We start from the raw sequence: 24,244 nt of genomic DNA, 5'->3' as shown, positions 1-24,244 counted from the left end.
AAAGTTGACCTGAGGAAACCAGCCATTTCATTTTCAAGAAATAGAATTTTAGTTAATATATTCCACATCAACAAGAGGCAAACAAACCTCCGAATCCTTTACGCTTCACTAGGAGATTTTGGCAATTTTCTAAAGTGGGTGTTATGCCAAAAGTGCCCAAAACCTTGCCTGGAATAGAAAAGAGTAAAGACTCCTCAACTCAGTTTTGGGACCAGTACCATTTAGAAACGGGATTTTGACCTCTCACTCAGGAGCATAGACGCAGAACTCGGAGGGAAAACTCAAGTTGGATTTAGTTCAGAGATTCAAGGTTGGCACATTTGAAATAGATCAGTAGCATTTATCACATTATCAAAATAAGGGATATTAATCAAGTAATTATTTTATTGATGACGAAGAACTTTTGGATAAAGTTTAATATCCACTCAGGGACGAATAAAACCTATTAGCATAATAGGAATCAAAAGAATATTCCTGGGACGCCTGGGTGGCTGGTTAGTTAAGCGTCTAACTCTTGATTTTGGCTCATGATCTCATGATGTCATGATCTCACAGTTCGTGGGGTCTAGCTCCGCATCTGGCTCTGCACTCATGGTGGGGTGCCTGCATGGGATTCTCTCTCTGCCCTTCCTGTTCTCTCTCTCTCTCTCTCTCTCTCTTAAAATAAGTAAATAAATGTTACAAATATATTTACTTAAACTCATCAAGCGATCAAACTTCCTTTTGTATCTGAGTGCAGTTGACACACTATGTTATGTTGGTTTCGGGAGCACAGCCTTGGGATTTGAAAATCCAACTTCTCACTTCGTTGTGAAACATTTAAATGCATCCCTGCTCACTCAGGAAGAAGACAAGAATGGCTTCTCCCATCGTGCCCTTGCTGTCTTATTCCAGACAATCAGTTCAGTAAAATGGAGCAAAAGACAGAAGGAGTATATAGGAAGAAACACAGTCATTTCTCACGAATTATAAAGTTTTTTATTTAGAAAATCCAAAACTAATCAGCAGATAAATCATTAGAATTAACCTTCATTTTAAGGCTAAGGACTTGGTACATAAGCAAATAACCTACATCCCCATAAATTCGCAACAATTGGAATCTGGTTTTCAGAAACCATATCACATTTTGAAGTGCCGAAATATCAAAGTCCTAGAAAAAGTTTGACAAAAGTCATGCAAGAGGTCTCCATGGAAAACTGCAAGCATTATTAAAATAACCCTAAAAGACGTATGCAAATGATGAGGTGCTCTTTGTCACGGATTAGAAGACTCCGTGTGGTGCAGATGTCCATTCTCCCCATGCTAACTTAGGTTTCAAAGAAATCCCAGTGACAATCCCAACAGTGTCCTTTCTTGCGTGTGAAAACTATAAGGGGATGTAAAATTAATACGGATTTACAAATAGCCACGACTCTCTTGAAGAATACCATAACATGATTTGTTTTACCAAATATCAAGTCTCATCATGCAGCCTCAGTGTGAAAGTGGTCCACGTTTCAAAGAGACCAACATGGAGAAGAGAGCCCCAAAGACCCACGCACACATGGGCACTGGGGCATATTTACGATAAATATGGCTTTGCAGAGCAGTTGGAAAACAAAAGACTTTTCAAAAACTCACGCTTGAAAAGTTGCATATCCGTAGAGGCAAAAGGAAACCTGTCTCCCGAAACAACAACAGCGGCAAAATCAGTTTCTGGGTATCAAAACCTGACTGTGAAAGGCAGACGATAAACCTTCTAAATGTTGATATGAAAAAAATTGTCTTCACAACATCCTTGGGACATGAGAGATTGTTTAAACTGGACGTTAAAATCTTAACTAAAAATGAGAAGATCGAGTGAATTAAAATTGAGAAATTGTGTTCATTAAAGAAGAGTTGGCCAGCAAATGGACAGACAAGTCACATAAAACTGAAAAGAAATCGAAGGAGAAGATTAATGTGCAATTTAAGATAATGATTACTTTTGGAGGGAGGAGGCTGGGATAGGGAGGGACACACAGAAGGACTAGTCGCTGGCAAAATCTAGTTTGATCTCTTCCTTCATCTGGGTAGGGATTACAAAAGTCTTTGCTTGCAAAAATGTTCACTGAGCTCTATATTTGTTTGGATGACTTTCTGAATCTGTGTTTTCTTTTAAAAACATACAGACTAAACAAGGAGCTCCATTGATTGAGAGTAAATACCCCCAACACATACAATTGGCAAAAGGCTCATACACAGTGTGTGTAAAAACCATCCCCAAACCAAACAAGATAGTACAGTCCAATCAAAATGGTAACCAGTGGCCTCAGGAACCCTTCTCGTAACCACCCTGTCATTCAGGGTAACCTGCAGCAGTTAGGAGTGTCCAAAAGATGAGCGAGATGTGGATATTAGTATAGCATTAGTACAACTGTTTGCGTTCGAGCAATTTTCCTCGCACTATTGTTTTATATGTCGAGCTAGAGATTGTAGCATGCATTTTTAATTTCATACATCCTATGTAAAGTTAATATTGAATGATTTCCAGTAAAGTATAGAAAAGTTGCAATGACATAGCTCCATTTACTTAAATCCACCAACACATTGCTATAATTTTTAAGCAGGCATATGCCTCTTTAAAGAAATTAAGATAATACCGATACATGCGTAGGTGATCATTTCGATTTAACCTCACACTCAGTTTCCGGTTTCTTCATCGTCTCCTGTGCATCCAAGTTGCCATGGGTTTCATTTGTCTTCAGCCTTCCCTTACTATTTCCTACACCGCATGCTGGCTAGCAACTCTCTTCATTTTTTTGTCTGACGATTTCTTCATTTTGCCTTCATTTGTGAAACATAGTTTTTTGGCCGGATAAAAACTTCCTCGTCCACGGGGTACCTTTCTTCGTCTTCCCCTGTGTCATTTTCAGTGTCTCTGTCCTCCCTAGTTTCTGAGGCACATACTGCCCTTAATGACATCGCCTTTTTACTCTATGTAATGCGTCACATTTCCCTCGTCGTTTCAGTATTTTCTCGTTGCCTTGGCTTTCATCAGTGTGATCATGAGGTGTCTAGATGTGCTTTTGTGTTTTTCTTACTTGTGATTTGTTGAACATCTTGACTTCGTTGTGGTGTTCCACCAAACCCGGGCAGTTTTCAGCGGTTATCTCTTCAAACATTTTCTTCCCCTGTATCTTTTGGTTTCGTCCCATATTCCAATTATGCAAATGTTGGGCTACTTGATATTGTCTCGAAAATCTCACAGAATTGATTCACTTCCAAATTTCATTTATTTAAGTTCAAGTTAGTGAACATACAGTGTACTAATGTTTTCAGCAGTAGAACCCACTGATTCCTCACTTACATATAACACCCAGTGCTCATCCCAACAAGTGCCCTCCTTAATGCCCCTCCCCCGTTTGGCCCATCCCCCACCCACCTGCCCTCCAGCAACCCTCAGTTTGTTCTCCGTATTAAAGAGTCTCTTATAGTTTGCCTCCCTCTCTGTTTTTCTCTTATTTTTCCTTTCTTTCCCCTATGCTCATCTATTTTGTTTCTGAAATGTCATATATGAGTGAAAACATATGATATGTGTCTTTCTCTGACTGACTTATTTCAGTAGGATGAAATTGATTAATTTTAAGTCTAGTTGTTTCTTCTTGAGATCGACTGATTTCTACTGATTTATTTTCCAATTCATTGGTCCTGTCTTCTAATATCTCCAAAATGCTGCTGAGCCTTTTTCACAAATATATATATATATACATATATATATATATATATATATATGCCAGTAATACATAAAATAAATAATATTTCATGGCAAAGGCAATTTATTCCAAGAATGCAGGACTGATTTAGTATTTGAAAGTATGTTGACTGCATTCACTAAACTAATCAAATAAATGGAAAAAATTAATATACTCATCTCAATATTTGTAAAAATGTACTTGTAAAAATCGATACCCATTGTTGATTTTTAAAAAACTGTTTCTATTTAACCACCCTCCTGCCTCATTGTGAAATATTGAATTCTTTTCTCTAGAATGAGCAATTTGACCACTCTACACATCATCGTACCAGAGATGCAAACCAGCGTGGTAATGGAAGCAAAGGATACAAAAGATGAAATGATTTGAAAGGAATGATGAAACCCTTCATTTGCAGATAACATGACTGAATATCTAAAAAGTCTTACTAAATCTACAGAAGGACTACAAACCTAAGAAGCACATTTAGCAAGTTCTCAGATCAATTGTTTTTCCTTATGTTAGATACAAAAAATAAAAAAAACACTTTTTTATAAACAGAGAGAGAGAGAGAGAGAGAGAGCAGAGGAAGGGGACAGAGAAAGAGAGAGAGAGAGAATCATAAGCCGGCTCCAAATTCATTGTGGATCCTGACATGGGGCTTGAGCCCACACCCCTGAGATCGTGATGTGAGCTGAAATCGAGTGTCAGACACTCAACTAACCGAACCAACTAGGTGCCCCAGGAATTACATTTTTAGATGTTAATTTCAATAGCCTCAAAACATAGACAGTTAGGATAAACACTTAGAATTCAATTTAGGACAAGATGAGGAAGTATTCTGTACTGAAATGATAAACAGTAATGCAACAGATTAAATAGATTAAATAAATGGACACAATCAATTTTATGGATAAAAATACTCAATATTGTAAAAATTCATCTGTTGGTTCAATGCAACTCAATGAAAAATTGAAACAGGATTTAGAGCACCCGAGTGGCTCAGTCAGTTAAGCGTCCAACTCTGGCTTAGGGCATGATCTCACAGTTCGTGAGTTCGAGCCCTGCGTCGGGCTGTCTGCTGACAGCTCGGAGCCTGGAGCCTGCTTCGGATTCTGTGTCTCCCTCTCTCTCTGCCTCTCCCCTGCTTGTGCTCTGTGTCCCTCTGTTTCTCTCTGTTTCTCTCTCTCTCAAAAATAAATAAACATTACAAAATTGTTTCAGTTCAAACAGGATTTGTGTAGAAATTGGCAAGCGAATTCTAAAGATTTATCTGGCAATGTAAAGATCTATAAACAATCATGAGAGATTGGGATGAATTAAACACCTGGTCTCAAAATCACTATAAAGTAAACAACAGTGAAAACTCTGTGCTGCTAGCAAAAAGGTAGATATAGAGATCAATGAGAAATATAGAGTCCAGAAATAGTCACATCTGTGTATAGATCCATCGGTCTCCATAAAGTTCCTTGTGCAAATTAATGAGGAAAGGAAAGTCTTTCCAACCGATGGTACTGAAACCACTACATTTCAGTATAAAAAAACTAAACTAAACTAAGCTAAAACCTTAATCCTGACTTCATTCCATAGACACAAATTATCCCAGATGAGGCTGAGATCTAAATGCCTGAAAGTACAGAGCAACTAAGAGAATACACAGGACAATATCCTCATGACCTTGAGAGAGGCAAAGGAACTTTTTAGGCAGCAGACAAAAAGGAACAGACATAAAAAGTTGATCAATCAAACCACAAAAATGAAACTTCTACAACACAAAGAGCAGATGGCAGAGCAAAATGGGAACACAACTTCATGAGAAATGCCAGTCTTTTGAAATTTGTACATTTTTTCCTTTTTTATATTTTGTAATTGTTAAAACTTCTAAACTTTTTTAAATTTAAAATTTAGTTAACATACAATGCAGTGTCGCCTTCAGGAGTCGAATTCAGTGATGCATCACTTACATACAACAACACTTGCTGCTCATCACAACAAACACCCTCCTTAATACTCATCACCCATCCAGCCCATCTCCCACCCCCTGCCTCCATCAACCGTCAGTTTGTCCTGTATCATTAAGAGTCTCTTTCGATTTGTTTCCCTCTCTTCTCTTTTCCCCCCATTCCCATAGGTTTATCTGTTTTGTTTCTTAAATTCCACATATGAGTGAAATCAGATGGTATTTGTCTTTCTCTGCTTGACGTGTTTCACTTAGCACAACACTTTCTAGTTCCGTCCACGTTGTTGCACATGGCAAGATTCCATTCTTTTCTGATGGCTGAGAAAGATTTTATTGTGTATGTATATATCTTCTTTACCCATTCATCAGTCGTTGGAGATGTGGACTCTCTCCATAGTTAGCCTATTTTTGATTATGCTGCTATACACATTGGGATGCATGTTTCCTTTCAACCCCGTATTTTTCTTTCCTATCAGTGAATACCCAATAGTGCAATTGTGAAATTGTAAGGTAGTTCCATTTTTAGTTTCTTGAGGAACCTCCATAGTGTCCTCCAGAGTGGCTGTACCAATTTGCATCCCCACCAAGAGTACAAGAGGATTCTGTTTCCTTCACATCCTTGCCAACACCTATTGCTTCGTGCGTTATTGACTTTAGCCACTCTGACAGGGGTGAGGTGGTATCTCATCGTGGTTTTGATTTCTACTCCCCTGATGATGAGTGATGTTGAGCACTTTCCATGTGTATGTTCGTCATCTAGACTGCATCTTTGGAAAGGTGTCTATTCATGACTTCTGTCCATTTCTTCACTGGATTCCTTACAGTTTTGGTGTTGATAAGTTCTTAATAGATTTTGGGTGTGAATCCTTTATCACATATGTAATTTTGTAATATCTTCTCTCAATCCGTAGGCTGCCTCTTAGTTTTGTCGATTGTATCCTTTGCTGTGCAGAAGCTTTATCTTGAGGAAGTCTTTATACTTTGTGTTTCCTTTTGTTTCCCTTTCCTTTGGCAACGTGTCTAGTAGGAAGTTGCTCTGGCCAAGGTCAAGGAGGACCTGTGTTCTCCTCTAGGATTTGGATGGTTTCCTGTCTCACATTTAATTCGTTCATCCATTTTGAATTTAGTTTTCTGTATGGGGTAAGAAAGTGGTCCAGTTTCATTCTTCTGCATGTTGCTGTCTAGTTTCCCCATACCCTCAACAAAGTCGGGAGAGATGGAACATAACTCAACATCATAAAGGCCATATATGAAAGACTCATGCTAATATGATCCTCAATTGAGGGCGAAATTGAGAGCCTTTCCCCTAGCGTCAGGAAGAAGACCGCGTTGTTCATTCTCACCATTACTATTTAACACAGTACTGGACGTCTTAATGTCAGCAGTCATACAAAAAAAGGGAAAAAAAGGGCGTACAAATTGGCAAGGAAGAAGTGACACTTTCACCGTTTGCAACAGATGGTATTCTGCATGAAAAACCCAAAAAAGACCCCAAACAATTGCTAGAACTGATACATAAATTCAGCAGTGTCACAGCATGTAAAATGAACGTATAGAAATCTTTGCATTTCTACCCACCAATAATGAAGTAACGGAAAGAGAAATCAAGAAAGCTATCCCATGTACGATTGCATCAAAAACCATGAGATACTTAGGAATGAGCCTAACCAAAAAGAGAAAAGATGAGGAGGCTGAGAACTATAGAAATCTTATGAAAGAATTGAAGAAGACACCAAGAAACGGGAGAACATCGATGCTCACAGATTGGAAGAACAAACAACGTGAAATACTACACAAAGCAGTCTACACATTCACTGCAATCCCTATCAAGATAACGCCAGCATTTTTCACAGAGCTAGAGCAAATAATTCTAAACTGTGTAGAGAACCAGAAAAGACCCCGAATAGTCAATGTAACCTTGAAAGAAGAAAACCAAAGCTGGAGGCATACAATTCCGGACTTCAAGCTGTATTACAAAGCTGTGATCCACACGACACTATGGTACTGGCACAAAAACGGACACACAGGACAACGGAACAGAGTAGAGAACCCAAGATGGACTCACAATGAGATGGTCAACGAATCCTCGACAAAGCAAGAAATGCCAATTTCTACAAGGCTGAACAGAGACCTAGTGAGCGTATTGCCACACAAAGACTTGTATGAATACGTTGAGCTGCTTAATTCGTACTTATGTGCGGAGTTCTTTCCAGAGAATGTTCTGTAAGCCCTGGGAAAGCGATTAGGGTAACTGCTGAAATGTCAGCGATGTTCTGCTCTCAAGGCCGTGGAACACAATAGCACTGTGAGATCCGGAGTCCCCTGATCTCCCAGGAGCCAGTTAGGGAAGAGGCACACTGTGATTACTTAGCAGTCCTTGAAACTGCACCTCTTCCCTGCACGCTTTCACACAACCACCAGATGTGTGTTTGGTCTATGTCTGGAGGCTCCTTGTGGTTTCTTCCCATGCTTTGACATTCTTTGGTGTTTATACCTGGTGAACATGAAATAGAGACCATGTGCAGTTGGCTGTTATTTGTGTTTCACTGGCAGAGGCAGCCCTGCACATCCACTCAGTCTAAGCGTCTGGGAATGTTTTCTTCAGTGCGCGGCTACACTTTGTAAAACGAGACGCAGCCCAAATGACCGTGAGCATGTGAAAGCATACACAAGTTGTGGAATATGCATGCCAAGAACTAAAACCCGGAAGTGAAAGGGAATAAAGGGGAAAGAACATGGAAAATCTCAGACCATTAGGCAAGTGAAAGCAGCCATAAGCAACACCATTCGCACACCATGTCTCCGTTTCTGTATTCAAAGAACAAGAAAGTGTTGTAGAAATCACCCCCCTGATGGCCCTTGCTGCTCTGGTTGGACAAGGGCACCAAGGAACTTCCTGAAAGGATGGAAAAGTCCCAGGTCTTGAACTCAGTTTGATTAGTTATGAAAATGCAAATTAAACAACACACTTCTGAATAACCAGTGGGTCAGAGGACAACTCAAAAGAGAAACACAAAAATATATATATCTTGCCACAAATGACAATCCCAAACTTTTGAGATGCATCCAAAGCACCTGTAAGAAGAAAATTTATAATGATAAATAACCCTCTTTGAGAAGAAACAAAGATCCCGAATACATAGCCTATCTTGACACCTGACAGAACTAGAAAAAGAACGCACTAAACCCAAAGACAGCAGAAGGAAAGAAATAACAAAGATGGGCACAAAAATAAATAAAGACCAGAAAGACAGTAGAGAAGATGGATGGAATTAGCAGCAGGGGTGTTTATTTGTTGGTTGGTGAGTCTTGGAGGGGGTCTGATTACTGTCTCCAGGTTGTGGACTCCAGCAGCTCTAAGACTGGGGGACTTAGGCAACAAGACCCAGGGAACTTGTCACTATATTGTGCTTTGGGCCCCAAAGCCCCGAGCTGCTCTTACCCTTTCCAGCGTTCAGGTGTGTCTTCTTCGGTAATACCCAGAGTTTTCAATTGTACTAAGTTGGAAGGACGGGGAAGGTCTTTCTACTCGGGGGTCTGACAACTATTGTCCTCAGCTCTGTGTTATCAGAACGTTTCCTAAATCTACCGAGTGAAACCTGTATCTCGGACCTTTTCACAGCTAGGCAAATAGAGGGATAAGCAGATAGATAGCTGTAGCTGAGAGTGCTGCAGGCTCAGAGGCTTTCAGTAAAAATCTACTGGCCAAGGTGATTGAAATCAACAGGGTTTTTATTTTCCCCAGACTTCTGAATACATCAATTTAGACAACATGTTTTTAAGTAATACAAAAATAATCATAATTGATGATAATTTTATAATAACTGGAAAACCCAATTATGATAAACTTTTCAGAAACTGAAAAAAAATGAATGTTGATGATTGACAATGAATATTTTATCAAGTCAAATAGCATCCATATCATGTTTTGGGGAAAGTAGAAAAAGGAACTGATAAAATTATACTCCAATGAATTATTACAAATAAGTTTTGAAGATAGGTTATTAATGAAATATAACTTAGAAGGAATTCAGAGAATTTAGCTGCACTGCTTTTTAAAATAATTTTTGGGGGAATAAAATTGATTCTGAGCTGTCTCATTTTTGCAAAAAAATGTTATTCCTTGGTATATGACATAATTTTTAAAGCACCGCTCTCATTCAGGGATAATTTTACATTGAAAAATATCACATTTAATCAGAATTCCTCTTAGACACAAAATTTGATTAAAAAAATCAGCCCAAACACATTTTTGTTGCAGAGAAGTATGCTAAGGACATCAAATAAAAACCGTATTAATAAACAAACAAACAATTTTTGTGCCCATATATCAGAGAAGTACATAGAGAAAAATAAGAATATATTTTAAAATGGAATATGTAAGATAGCAAAACACTATTGCATTTAAATAACATTGAATACTTTTTTTTTTTTAAGCGCTACCAGGAACGGAGTGAAAATATCAATATATGCAATATGGAACGTGATATATGGGGTGATTTTAATTTAACAAAGAATATACATAAAGAAATGTAGGGACAGCTCTCAATGTAAAGGGCATTGCCCAGGCCGACTGCAGCGACCGTGGCCAGAGGAAGGAGACGGGCTGGTCATGTCTGTGATGGCTCGGGAGTGAATGCAGGGCGAGCTTCCCCACGCAGAACTGTGTGGTTTCAACCCCTGCAGGCACCCAAGGGCAGAGCCCCTGGTTTCTTATCAGCTTGCCCAGCTGTGTGGCAGAAGGGAAGGGGGGTGAGGGGTAAAGTATAAAAGCTTTCAGAAAACCACAATGTGGAGTCAGACTGGAATACATTCTGCCAATATCTCGCGATCTGGATGAATGTAGGCATGAGGTAGGTTTTAATATTGGATGCAATGATTTCCATTTGATTCTTCTTTAAGATTGTTACATATATGCAAGAACTTGCTGGTTTACATGTAAATTAGAATATGTTTGTTGTTCTCTATAAAAAAAACTGGGAGGAGATTTTGAAAGGATTGCAATGAGCCCATACATCAAATTGGGGATCAATTTTGTTATTTTTTTCTAGTTTCTTGAGATAGGAATTTAAGTCATTTCATAGAGACCTCTCTTCTCCTCTAATGTGCTATAAATACCCTTTCAGGAAGCTCTAGCTGCAACCCACACATTTGGATATGTTGTCATTTCATTTTGCATCAGTTTACGAACGATTTTCATTTCTACTGACCTCTTCTTTATGAGCACGGACAGCTTCATATTGTTTAACCTCCTTGTGTTTACAGATTTTCCTACCGTCTTTCTGTTCTTGATTTCCAGGTTGAAACTAACATGGTTAGAGAACCAGAATGTCCTCTGCATAATTTCCCTCCCTTTACATTTCTTGCAGTCGAATAGCTTAAGGAGTGCACCTGCTGTGATGAGCAGCCGGTGATGGATGGGTGTGTTTCATCACTGTATTGTACACTTGAACTAAGATAACACTGTATGTTAATGAACTGGAATTAAAATAAAAACTTAAAAACATTCTTGTGGTTTGTCTTGTGGCCCAGGACATGATTGTGTGTGTGTGTGTGTGTGTGTGTGTGCACGCGCATGTGCGTGATGGAAGACAGGTTACCTACGCCACTGGGCAATGCTGATGTGGGCAGATGAGGCCTGGCTCCCTGATGTCAGGTGGGCCCTCACACTGAAGGTAGAGCCAGTAGGGTTCCCGCTGCCATTGGCTGTGGGTCTCCCTAAAATGGCCCTGCGTGGCCTCCCCTTTCTTGGTCCCTTGCCAGAGAGAACATCCGTGCTTTTATTTTTTTCGTTTGCCTTTGCCTTTGCCTGTGGACATTTGCTGATTGCAGGTTGCAGAGCTCTCCACACCCCAGCTGGACTTCATGGGGTTTGATAAAAAAGAGATCCTTGGAAACCCTCTGTGGTGGTGTTCTTCAAGCTCTGAGACCCCTGGCCAATCCATTCGCCATGATTCCTCTTCCAGAGCCCTTTTCTGAGTGTTGAGATGTTTCCACACTTTTTAGTTGTATTTAGAGGGTGGTGCAGAGAAATGTGAAAGTCCACTTTCCCTGAACGTGAATGCATTCAAGAAATTAACAAAACGCTTGACTCAATTTTAAAACATTTTATAATTTTTAATTTCCCAACAATAGTCTATGAGTTACAATACTTCCAATCCTTTCCAACACTAGGATACCCAATCTTTTTTTAAAAACACGTTCTAATAGTTGGGTAGTTGAATCAAATTGCCTCCATCATCTTTCCTCCACCAAGGTAAAAATTCTTTTTAAGCACATAACATTCATTATAGTTTTCTGAGTTCCCTCAGAGTACAGTTCTCAAACCTTGTGCCCTTCCTAATTAACAAGGCAGGGTTGGGGGAGCAGGGAGGGAGTTGGTGATGAAAGGCCAAGAATGTGGGGGAAGAGAAAGCATGAGGGATGCAAATAACTCTCTCCCTGCCAAACAAACTGAGGAATTAGCATGGACTAGATAGGACTCTGCAAGCTTTAAATCCCCAGAGATTCCAGGCAGAGTTTTCCTGGTCACATGTTACAAAACAGCCCTGGAACTAATGAGAGAAAATTACAAAGTTGAGTCAGAAAGTTCTCCTGCTCCCTCTGATGCAAGAAGAGAGGAATCCCTTAGGGTCTCCTAACCAGAGCCAAACCTCTAGAGCTGAGGACCCACAAGTGCTAATGATAATCAGACAATATCTCCAAACCGGTGGAAGAAAAGGTTCTTAAGCGCTGTGATTCAGGGAATGGTAGAATCAGATCATGGCACGTGTGGAAAACTCTAGGGCCACAGAAAGCTAAGGCTGGCACCAAATCACTTCCCAGCTGGGGAAACTTAGATCCAGAAGACACAAGGACTTTGCTAAGGTCACTCAACAAGCAGCAATAAAGTTAAAACCACAGGCTCTTAGACAATGGCTTTTATACTAAGTGGATCTCTGTGTCTTCTGAGCGAGGAGCAAAGCAGGCTTCCCACAGTGTGAAGACCATCATGGAAGAATAGAACCGTAACACTGAATTGGCTTTGGGGCGCTGATAACAGACGAAAGGTAGGAAACCCTTGGAGTGATTGGAGGCTGTTTTCCTCATGGTTAATTGTCCCTGCACTTTCTCCAAAGTACCACTTCTCTGTGACTCTGGAAAGGGTGTGTATTTCATTTTTCGGTGGATCCATATTGCAAATTACATTTGATACAACTTGATTTGGGGACAACTTCAGACATAGTCGAGGGTAGAGTGGGGTATAATATTCTCACGCCCCTAAACATATATACACACATTCAAATATGCCAGGAGTAGAGGGAGATTCTGAAATTCACACTCTACTACTGATGATTCACCAAATAGGCGATTAACTCACAAGTAAGGGAAGATTAAGTAAGGAAGGCTGTCTTGGAATATGTATTACTGATTCCTTGCATTTTCAAACTGTTTCTGAATGAAATGATGGATTGGAACACAACCCCCCTGGCTGTTTAGGAGGGGATATGGCGTATGGTGTAGAATCAGACCGTCCCGCAATTCGTATGTCAAAGAGCTTCAATTTTGCCCCATGGGTCCCAGGTACTAACAACAATCGCTTTGCCAATATTCTCTCCTCTCACCCACTTTGGGGTACTTAGGCAATCTTTTGGTTCCACTATCCGTCTAATTGCTCTACTGACAGGGGTCCCGTGGAGAGTCTAGAGAATTTGGAAACGTGAGTGTGTACAGTGTTCTACTGAGGCAGGAAATCTTCACAATCGCTCATGATAACGGAAGGGCGTTTGGCACCTAGCATTTCTGAGAGGGGAGACGGTCTTCTGAGGTAATCTCGAGTTTTCACAAGGCTCTTTCAGGGCAAAGTGGAACAACAATCTTCAAGAGTGGGTGGGCATCCCAAGGAGTTTCATGCTCCATTTGGATGCTGAGGAGGTTTGCCTAAAAGGCCTCAGAAGGAAGTCCGAGGGTGAATCAGAATACAGGCTTAGGCAGGAAGGCAAAATAATGCTCTAGACTTCTTTTTTGGAGATAATTACTCAATTATGGAAGGTGAGGTGTGGACACGGGGGAGGGGGGGGAAACATGCAACAGGAAAGGAGAAAGGGTAGAGGGAAAGATTAGTCACATGTCAGGGGAGGCTGAGGAAGAAGGAAGTCATGTCAGGTCAAAGAGGACTAAAGAATCCAAGAGATCCCTAAGATAGAGTTCACACTGCTGCACCTTTCATCATAAAAGGTTAAAATTATATCATATTTATTTTATTTACATTTCTTTATATGTAAAAATTGTCTAATTATAATTCAGAACATTTTCAAAATAATAGTGATTCAGACCCTTTCCCGACTGCTTCTTCTGTCAGTGACCAGCTGGATTCTGCTGACAGAATGCTTACACTTAGCCTCAACCAAACCTACTTAAGGCTGGAAACACTCGTTGTCTCTAGGCTCAACATTCTGCCCGGTGCCGAATAACAAGGTAAAACAGAAACTGTTTTAGATTCAGCCTCTTTGCGATCACTAACCTATCTGTGCACATGTTGGGAATCATTACCCTCTTAAAATGCTCCATATTAGCACTCGGAGACATACAGAGATCTATGACCATCGACTCTCTACAGAAGGAGAAAACAAAGATAAATGCAACAAATGTACAATTAAATCCAAACAGTTGGCATCTAGCTACAAATATGCCACATTATAGACACAACTCTCTTATTTTTAAAAAGAGGGAAATAATCTCAGCTGCCATACAATTTCCTCAGCTTCTCATCTACGTTGTCAAGAATCGAGCCAATAAACATTAGAATTAATTTGACAAATGTAGAGCTTTCAATGCTAGTTATTAATATATTAACATGTGGGTGAGGAAACACAACATAATACAAAGCTGAGGGAATGTGTCCAATGTATGTCAGAGGGGTATGGGATTACATCAAATGCAGAATATCAAAGAAGTTGTAGAATCTCTAGCATTTATGTTGTTGAGATACTGGTCTTGGCACAAAGGAATGGGCAAAATCTCACCTCCACCTGCACCGAGCCTGCATGAAGACTCTGTCCGTACGATCCACATACTGTAATGAATCAATATTAATCCAGAGGGTCCTAGAGTATCCGATCTTCCTTCTCCTCAGAGCACAGGGAAGGGAGCATGTTCTTTATTTCTTTTCGTATACGGGACCTAAATGTCTCCTCCAAGAAGAGTTCATGACTTTGGGCTTCCTCATGATTATAAGCCATTGTCTACATTTGGTCCCCAATTACTAACAAACCAACTATGAATCTTCACCCATTGGATATTTACAGACAATATTTGTGTGCAAGTTATTTTGTCAGACCCTGACTCTGTCTACTAGCTACTTGGTAATTGTGTTATGTTCAGAGTCTGATCAAAATCTGGCTGACCTCAGACACCTGAATTTCCTTTATCTAGACATTAATTACAGTATTTTTCCTCTTATGATATTACCAGCCAATAAACTCTGCTAAAACAATAAGCCACAAAGAGTCTTCTGTCACCCACCAAGCGATCAGCAATTGGACCCCTAATAAAGGTATAACAAATGAACTAAAATCAGGAAAACCCGTGACCTACATACACATGGTGTTTTGCCACACAAATTGAAGAATCAACTGGTCATCGTAACTCCCTGATCATCTGTCTTATTCACACCACAACCTTGCAAGAATAATGGAGAGTTGAATATTTACTTGTTGTTTCTTTCACATTTCAGACATGCCACAATGAAGGCCAACCAGACAGTCCTGAAAGAATTCATTCTTGTGGGCTTCTCCTCGTACCCACACGTGCAGACATTCCTCTTCGTGCTCTTTTTTGGCCTCTACCTTCTCACCCTCACAGGTAACCTGGCCATCCTGGGTCTAACTTGGGCGGACAGATCTCTCCACACCCCTATGTACCTCTTCCTCCGTGCCCTCTCTTTCTCCGAGACCTGCTACACGCTGACCATCATCCCCAAGATGCTGGCAGACCTGCTCACTGAGAAGAGAAGCATTTCAGTCCCGGGGTGTGGCTTGCAGATGTATTTCTTCCTGGGACTTGGTGGCACTCATTGCATCATCCTCACACTGATGGGATACGATCGCTTTCTGGCCATCTGCCACCCTCTCCGATACCCACTGCTGATGACCAATGTGGTGTGTGGGCAGCTGGTGGTCTCTGCTTGGGCCGGAGGCTTCCTTATCTCTGTGACAGAGACTGCACTGATATTCGGGGGCTCGTTCTGCACCCCCAACCTCATCCACCATTTCTTCTGCCACATGAGGGCCGTGGTGAGGCTGTCCTGTCTAGACAGCGACCTCACCGAACTCATTGTAACAATGGTCTCAGTGTCAGCCTTGACGGGCACCTTTCTGCTCATTATCATCACTTATGTTTTCATTCTGTCCACTGTCTTCAGGATCCCTTCAGCCGAGGGCAAGCAGAAGGCCTTTTCTACCTGCGCCTCTCATCTCACTGTGGTCATCGTCCACTTTGGCTTCGCGGCTATTGTCTATCTGAAGCCAGAAGGCTCGGGAGGAGATGACACACTCATCGCTGTCCCTTACACCGTCATCACCCCTTTCCTCAGCCCCCTCATTTTCAGCCTCAGGAATAGAGACATGAAGAATGCGTTCAGAAAGCTGCTGGCAAAGAGGAGTTTCTGGAATACGTAATCCCGGATTGTAGGTGCATGGTTGTCTGTTCCCTGATGTCAGCAGGCATTTATCGTGTGACATCAGGAGAAGCCTTTGCCATTGACCTATTACCAGAGGTTAGCACATGGGAAACCAGAGACAGTCTGGGAGCTAAACCATCACAAACACTTACTTACTTATTAAGAAAGTTGTTCAATTACTTCTGCTTCTACTGGCTGTTCCTCAAGATGGTACCCTTCTACCAGTCGGCCACTGGGCATCCTGCACCATTAATGGGCATTGGAGGAACAAGATTGTGGAAGGCAAAAACAACCCCTGTGGCCACAACACTAAGAGATGCTTAAAAATATCTAAAGATACAGGGACAACTGGGTGGCTTAGTTGGTACAGCATCCCACTCTTGGTTTCAGCTCAGGTCATGATCTCATGATTCATGAGTTCGTGCCCAGCATCGGGCTCCATGCTGGCATGTCAGAGCCTGCTTGGGATTACCTCCCCCTCCCTCTCTTCCCCTGTCCCCCTCACTATGTATCCCTTTCTCTCTCAAATAAATAAACATTTGAAAAATATCTAAGGATATAACGGTTAAGGAATTTTTTTAAAGCAATGTTGTAAGGCACTGGGCTGTGGCTTCCAGGAGGTAAACCTTTTCTCTGGTCACACCCACATAAAAGATGAGACACTGCTGTGAGTGATTTCATGATCATGGCTTTGAGAACTTACACAAAGTGGGAAAATTCCTAGAGATCACATATTAAAGCCGACCTGGGGAAACCAGCTGTCTAAATCTCAAGAAAGAGAATTTTAATTAATACATTCTACATTAACAACAGACAAACAAACAAACGAAACTCTAGAAACTTTCAGCTTCACCAGGAGATTCTGCCAAACTTTTAAAGTGGTTGTTACTCCAAATGTACCCAAAACCTTCCCTGGCACAGAAGAGTAAACACCCCCAACTCAGGTTTTGGGCCAATACCATTTAGAAACTGGATTTGGAAATCACACTCAGGAGCATAGACGCAGAACTCGTAAGTAAAACTCAAGGTGGATTCAGTCTAGAAATGCAAGTTTGGCACATTTGAAATAGAGCTGTAGAATTAATCATGTTACCCAAATAAAGGATATTAATCGTGTAATTACTTTAATTGATGAAGAATATTATTGGATAAAATGTAATACCCGTTCAGGGAATGAATAAAAACTTTAGCAAAATAGGAATCAAAAGAAATTTCCTGCGGCGCCTAAGTGGCTTAGTCGTTTCAGTGTCCAGCTCTTGATTTCGGCTCATGGTCTCGAGGTTCGAGGGTTCCAGCCCTGTGTCAGGCTCCGTGCTGACCGTGCAGAGCCTGCACGGGTGTCTCTCTCTCCCTGTCTCTCTGCCCCTCCGCTTCCCACTCACTACGTTTCTCTCTCAAATAAATAGTTACACATAAAAAAAGGGAAAGGTCCTTACACTAATCAGGCTCTCAAACTTCTTTTTGTATCTGAGTGCAGTTGACCCACTATGTTATGTTGGTTTCGGGAGCACAGCGTTGGGATTCGACACCCAAACTTCTCACTTCGTTGTGAAACATTTAAACACATCCCTGCTCACTCACGAATAAGACAAGAAGGATTCTCCCATTGTGTCTTTGCCATCTTATTCTAGACAGTTCAGTGAAAAAGAAGCAAAAGACAGAAGGATTATACAAGAAGAACAACAGTCATTTCTCACGAATTATCAAGTTTTCTACGTTAGAAAACCCATAACTAATTTGCAGATCAATCATTAGAATGAGCCTTCAATAGGGGACGAAGGACTGGGTACATGAGCAAATAAACTGCATCCCCATAAATTAGCAACAGTCGGAATCTGGTTTGCAAAGAACATGTCACAAAGCCCCTCACTGCTCTTACCCTTCAGCAGCGTTCAGCTGCTCATACCCTTTGGAATGTCTTGTCTGTTATTCCCAGACTTTTCGGTGGCACTAAGTGGGACGAATGGGGAAGGGCTTTGTACTCTGGGGTCTGACAACTATTGCCGTCAGCTCTGTGTTATCACAACGTTTCCTAAATCTACCGAGTGAAACCTGTATCTCGGACCTTTTCACATCTAGGCAAAGAGAGGGATAAACAGATAGACGGCTACAGCGTGCTGCAGGCTCACAGGCTTTCAGTTAAAAATCTACTGACCAAAGTAATAGAAATCAGCAGTGTTGTTAATTTCCCCAGACTTCTGAATACATAAAGTCAGGCAGCGTGTTTGTAATTAATAGATAAACAATCATAACCTGATAATCATTGTATAATAACTAGAAAACCCTATGATGTTAAACTTTTCAGTAACTGAAAAAAACGAATGTTCGTGATCGACGATGAATATTTATTCAAGTCACATAGAATGCACATCATTGTTTTGGAGGAAGTAGAAAAGGAACTGATAAAATCATACTTTGATAAATTATTAAAAATAACTTTTGATGATAGATAATTTGTCTATTAAAGAAATATAACTTAGAAGGAATTCAGAGAAGTGAGCAGCTCTGATTTTCTTAAAAAAATTTTTTGGACTAAATTGATCCTGAGCTGTCTCATTTCCCGCTCCCCTCCCCCCAAAAAAGTCATTCACTGATATATAAGGTAATCGGCACCACTTTCATTCAGGGATAATTCTACATTGAATCAGATTTCCTCTTGGACAAAAAACATGTTAAAACCATTTTAAAAATCAACGAATAAACGTTTTTGTTGCAGAGAAGTATGCTAAGGAGATCAAAGACGTATAAATAAACAAGCAAATAAATAAATAAATAAATAGCTTTTGTGCACATATATCAGAGAAGGTCACAGAGAAACCAAAGAGTGTATTTTAAAAAGGAAGATGTAAGAGAGCAAAACAGTGTTGCATCTAAATTTCATTGAATATTTTTGATAACCCTGTATGTTAATGAAGTAGAATTAAAATAAAATCTTAACAAGAATTCTTGTGGTTTGTCTCGACGCACCGAATATGATTTTTCTTAGAGTGAGTTTTCGGGGAGGTTACCTATGCCCCTAGGCCCAGCTGGTGATGCTGCTGTGGGCAGATGAGGCCTGGCTGCCTGGGGTGAGGGGGGCTGATGCGGCAGGTACAGCCAATAGGGTCCCCGCTGCCATCGGCTGTGGGTCTCCCTACTAAGTCCCTATTGAGATTTGCCTTTCTTGGTCCCTTGCCAGAGAGAACATCTGTGCTTTTAGTTATTTGTTTTTTTATTTTCCTTCCTTTTACGTTTGTCTATGGACATTTGCTGATTGCAGGTTGCAGGGCCTCTCCACGCCCCAGCTGGACTTCATGGTGGATAAAAAGAAATCCTTGGAAACCCTCTGAGGTGGTGTTCTTCTAGCGCTGAGATCCTGGCCCAATCCATTTTCCATGATGCCTCCTCCAGAGTCATTTTATTTTATTTCATTTTTTTTTAATTTTTTTAAAATTTTATTTATTTTTGACAGAGAGACAGACAGAGCATAAGCAGGGGAGGGGCAGAGAGAGAGGGAGACACAGAATCGAAAGCAGGCTACAGGCTCTGAGCTGCCAGCACAGAGCCTGATGTGGGGCTCAAACTCACAAACTGCCAGATCATGACCTGAGCCGAAGTCGGACGCTCAACCGACTGAGCCACCCAAGTGCCCCCAGAGTCACGTTAGGACTGTTGGGATATTTCCACACTTTTTAGGTGTATTTAGAGGGAGGTGCTGAGAAATGTGATTAAAGGCCACTTTCTCTGAATTCGAATGGATTGAAGATGCTATGAAATTCACAAAATACTTGGCTAAATTTTAAAACATCATATAATTTTTACATTCCCAACAATGGTCTATGAGTTCCCCTACTTCCCATCTTCACCAACACTAGGATGGCCAATTTTTTTTTTTACATTTTCTAAAAGTGGAGTAGTGGAAACAGATTGACTCCATCACCTTTCCCCCACCAAGGTACAAATTGTTGGTAAGAACAGACCATTCCTTGTAATTCTCTGAGATCCTTCAGGTACAGTCTTCAAACGTTGTAAGCCCTAAATACCCAGGGGTGGAGCTGGTGATGAGAGGGCCAGAGTGTGAGGGACAGGAAAAACATTAGGGATGCAGTTCACTCCCCTCCCTGCCAAACAAAACTCAGGAATTAGCATGGACTGGATAGGAACTCTGCAAGCTTTAAATCCCCAGAGATTCCAGGCAGAGTTTTCCTGGTCACATGTTACAAAACAGCCCTGGAACTAATGAGAGAAAATTACAAAGTTGAGTCAGAAAGTTCTCCTGCTCCCTCTGATGCAAGAAGAGAGGAATCCCTTAGGGTCTCCTAACCAGAGCCAAACCTCTAGAGCTGAGGACCCACAAGTGCTAGTGATAATCAGACAATATCTCCAAACCGGTGGAAGAAAAGGTTCTTAAGCGCTGTGATTCAGGGAATGGTAGAATCAGATCATGGCACGTGTGGAAAACTCTAGGGCCACAGAAAGCTAAGGCTGGCACCAAATCACTTCCCAGCTGGGGAAACTTAGATCCAGAAGGCACAAGGACTTCGCTAAGGTCACTCAACTAGCAGCGATAAAGTTAAAACCACAGGCTCTTAGACAATGGCTTTAATACTAAGTGGATCTCTGTGTCTTCTGAGCAAAGAACAAAGCAGGTTTCCCACAGTGTGAAGACCATCATGGAAGAATAGAACCGTAACACTGAATTGGCTTTGGGGCGCTGATAACAGACGAAAGGTAGGAAACCCTTGGAGTGATTGGAGGCTGTTTTCCTCATGATTAATTGTCCCTGCACTTTCTCCAAAGTACCATTTCTCTGCGACTCTGGAAAGGGTGTGCAACAGGAAAGGAGAAAGGATGGAGGGAAGGATGAGTCACATGTCAGGGGAGCCTGAGGAAGAAGGAAGTCATGTCAGGTCAAAGAGGACTAAAGAATCCAAGAGATCCCAAAGCAAGAGGCCACATGGCTGCATATTTCATTGTGAAATGTTATAATTTTACCATTATGTTTATTTTTATATTTATGCATATTGATTTATATGTTAAAACTATTGACTTATAGTTCAGAACTTCTTCAAAAATAATAATAAAGATTCAGCCCATTTTCCCACTGCTTCTTCTGTTGGTGACCAGCTTGACTCTGCTGACGGAATGCTTAATCTTAGCCTCCACCATATCTACTTAAGACTGGAAAGACTTGTTATCTCCAGGCTCAACATTCTGCCGGATGCCGAATAACAAGGTAAAACAGAAACTGTTTTAGATTCAGCCTCTTTGCCATCACTAACCTATCCGTGCACGTGTATTGGGAATCATTACCTTCTTCAAATGCTCCATATTAGCACACGGACACATACAGAGATCTATGACTCAGCCTTTTTACGGCAAGAGAAAACAAAGATAAATTGTAAAAATGTACAATTCAGTCAAAACATTGGCTTCTCGCTACAAATATGCCCCTTCATAGACACAGCTCTCTTCTTGCTAAAAAGAGGGAAATAATCTCAGCTGCCATACACATTCCACAGCTGTCCTACACACTTCTCATCTACGTGGTCATGCATAAAGCCGACCAACATTAGAAGGAAACTAGCAAAATGTAGAGCCCATCAATGCTAGCTATTAAATATATTAACATGTGGGTGAGGAAACATAATATAATACAAAGCTGAGGGAATGTGTCCTATATATGTCAGAGGGGTATGGGATTACATCAAATGCAGAATATCAAAGAAGTTGTAGAATCTCTAGCATTTATGTTGTTGAGATACTGGTCTTGGCACAAAGGAATGGGCAAAATCTCACCTCCCCCCGCACCGAGCCTGCATGAAGACTCTGTTTGTCCGTACGATCCACATACTGTAATGAATCAATATTAATCCAGAGGGTCCTAGAGTATCCGATCTTCCTTCTCCTCAGAGCACAGGGAAGGGAGCATGTTCTTTATTTCTTTTCGTATACGGGACCTAAATGTCTCCTCCAAGAAGAGTTCATGACTTTGGGCTTCCTTATGATTATAAGCCATTGTCTACATTTGATCCCCAATTACTAACAAACCAACTATGAATCTTCACCCATTGGATATTTACAGACAATATTTGTGTGGAAGCTGCTTTGTCAGACCCTGACTCTGTCTGTCTATTAGCTACTTGGTAATTGTTTTATGTTCAGAGTCTGATCCAAATCTGGCCGACCTCAAACACCTGAATTTCCTTTATCTAGACATTAATTACAGTATTTTCCCTCTTATGATATCATATTACCAGCCAATAAACTCTGCTAAAACAATAAGCCACGAAGAGTCTTCTGTCACCCACCAAGCGATCAGTAATTGGACCCCTAATAAAGGTATAACAAATGAACTAAAATCAGGAAAACCCGTGACCTACATACACATGGTGTTTTGCCACACAAATTGAAGAATCAACTGGTCATCGTAACTCCCTGATCATCTGTCTTATTCACACCACAACCTTGCAAGAATAATGGAGAGTTGAATATTTACTTGTTGTTTCTTTCACATTTCAGACATGCCACAATGAAGGCCAACCAGACAGTCCTGAAAGAATTCATTCTTGTGGGCTTCTCCTCGTACCCACACGTGCGGACATTCCTCTTTGTGCTCTTTTTTGGCCTCTACCTTCTCACCCTCACAGGTAACCTGGCCATCCTGGGTCTAACTTGGGCGGACAGATCTCTCCACACCCCTATGTACCTCTTCCTCCGTGCCCTCTCTTTCTCCGAGACCTGCTACACGCTGACCATCATCCCCAAGATGCTGGCAGACCTGCTCACTGAGAAGAGAAGCATTTCAGTCCTGGGGTGTGGCTTGCAGATGTGTTTCTTCCTGGGACTTGGTGGCACCAACTGCATCATCCTCACGCTGATGGGATACGATCGCTTTCTGGCCATCTGCCACCCTCTCCGATACCCACTGCTGATGACCAATGTGGTGTGTGGGCAGCTGGTGGTCTCTGCTTGGGCCGGAGGCTTCCTTATCTCTGTGACAGAGACTGCACTGATATTCGGGGGCTCGTTCTGCACCCCCAACCTCATCCACCATTTCTTCTGCCACATGCGGGCCGTGGTGAGGCTGTCCTGTCTAGACAGCGACCTCACCGAACTCGTTGTAACAATGATCTCGGTGTCAGGCTTGACGGGCACCTTCCTGCTCATCGTCACCACTTACGTTTTCATTCTGTCCACTGTCTTCAGGATCCCTTCAGCCGAGGGCAAGCAGAAGGCCTTTTCTACCTGCGCCTCTCATCTCACTGTGGTCATCGTCCACTTTGGCTTCGCGGCTATTGTCTATCTGAAGCCAGAAGGCTCGGGAGGGGATGACACACTCATCGCTGTCCCTTACACCGTCATCACCCCTTTCCTCAGCCCCCTCATTTTCAGCCTCAGGAATAGAGACGTGAAGAATGCGTTCAGGAAGCTGCTGGCAAAGAGGAGTTTCTGGAATACGTGATCCTGGATAATTGCTGCATGACTGTCTCTCCCCCCATTATCAGTCGGCATTTTTCATGTCACATCAGAAGTCTGTGGTGTTTGCCCTTTTTCAGTAGTTGTCATTTATGAAATCCAGGGACAGTCTGGGTAAACAGTCACAAACATTTGCCTAGTTATTTAAGAGCGTTGTTCAACTGCCCCCACTTCTGCTAGCACTGGCTGTTCCTGAAGATGCTACATTTCTGCCAGTCAGCTCTGGGTATCCTGTATTACTGAAGGCATGGGTAAAGCAAGATTGTGGAAGGCAAAAACTACCCCTGTGACCACAACACTAAGAGATGCTTAAAAAATATCTAAAGATACAATGGTTGAGGAGTTTTTCTAGGCTGTGTTGCAAGACGATGGGCTGTGCCTCCCAGGAGAGTGACCATTTCTCATAGGTGAACCCTGTGTAGAAATCATCAACAGCCTATTGTGCATACATGG

At 41.4% G+C, this 24,244-nt stretch overlaps 2 protein-coding genes across 2 annotated transcripts; both read left to right on the top strand.

The window, feature by feature from the left end:
- The first annotated feature begins 15,398 nt into the window (after positions 1-15,398).
- On the top strand, positions 15,399-16,331 carry LOC106987127 (olfactory receptor 10X1-like). The gene has a single exon (XM_015085370.3). The coding sequence runs from the start codon at positions 15,399-15,401 to the stop codon at positions 16,329-16,331; it is 933 nt and encodes a 310-aa protein (XP_014940856.3).
- Positions 16,332-22,844: 6,513 nt separating this feature from the next.
- Positions 22,845-23,777, top strand: LOC106987126 (olfactory receptor 10X1-like). Its single transcript, XM_015085369.3, has one exon. It carries the CDS (start codon positions 22,845-22,847, stop codon positions 23,775-23,777), a length of 933 nt encoding a protein of 310 aa, XP_014940855.3.
- The last annotated feature ends 467 nt before the right edge of the window (positions 23,778-24,244 follow it).

This window comes from Acinonyx jubatus, chromosome E4 (assembly GCF_027475565.1).
Source record: "Acinonyx jubatus isolate Ajub_Pintada_27869175 chromosome E4, VMU_Ajub_asm_v1.0, whole genome shotgun sequence".
In the NCBI taxonomy this organism is placed as follows: Eukaryota; Metazoa; Chordata; class Mammalia; order Carnivora; family Felidae; genus Acinonyx; species Acinonyx jubatus.
The sequence above is the reverse complement of the archived record's forward strand: the minus strand, read 5'-3'. Positions and strand labels throughout refer to the sequence as shown.

Excerpts from the sequence above, each read along its gene's own strand:
- LOC106987127 (XM_015085370.3), top strand. The coding sequence starts at position 15,399 with ATGAAGGCCAACCAGACAGTCCTGAAAGAATTCATTCTTGTGGGCTTC.
- LOC106987126 (XM_015085369.3), top strand. The coding sequence starts at position 22,845 with ATGAAGGCCAACCAGACAGTCCTGAAAGAATTCATTCTTGTGGGCTTC.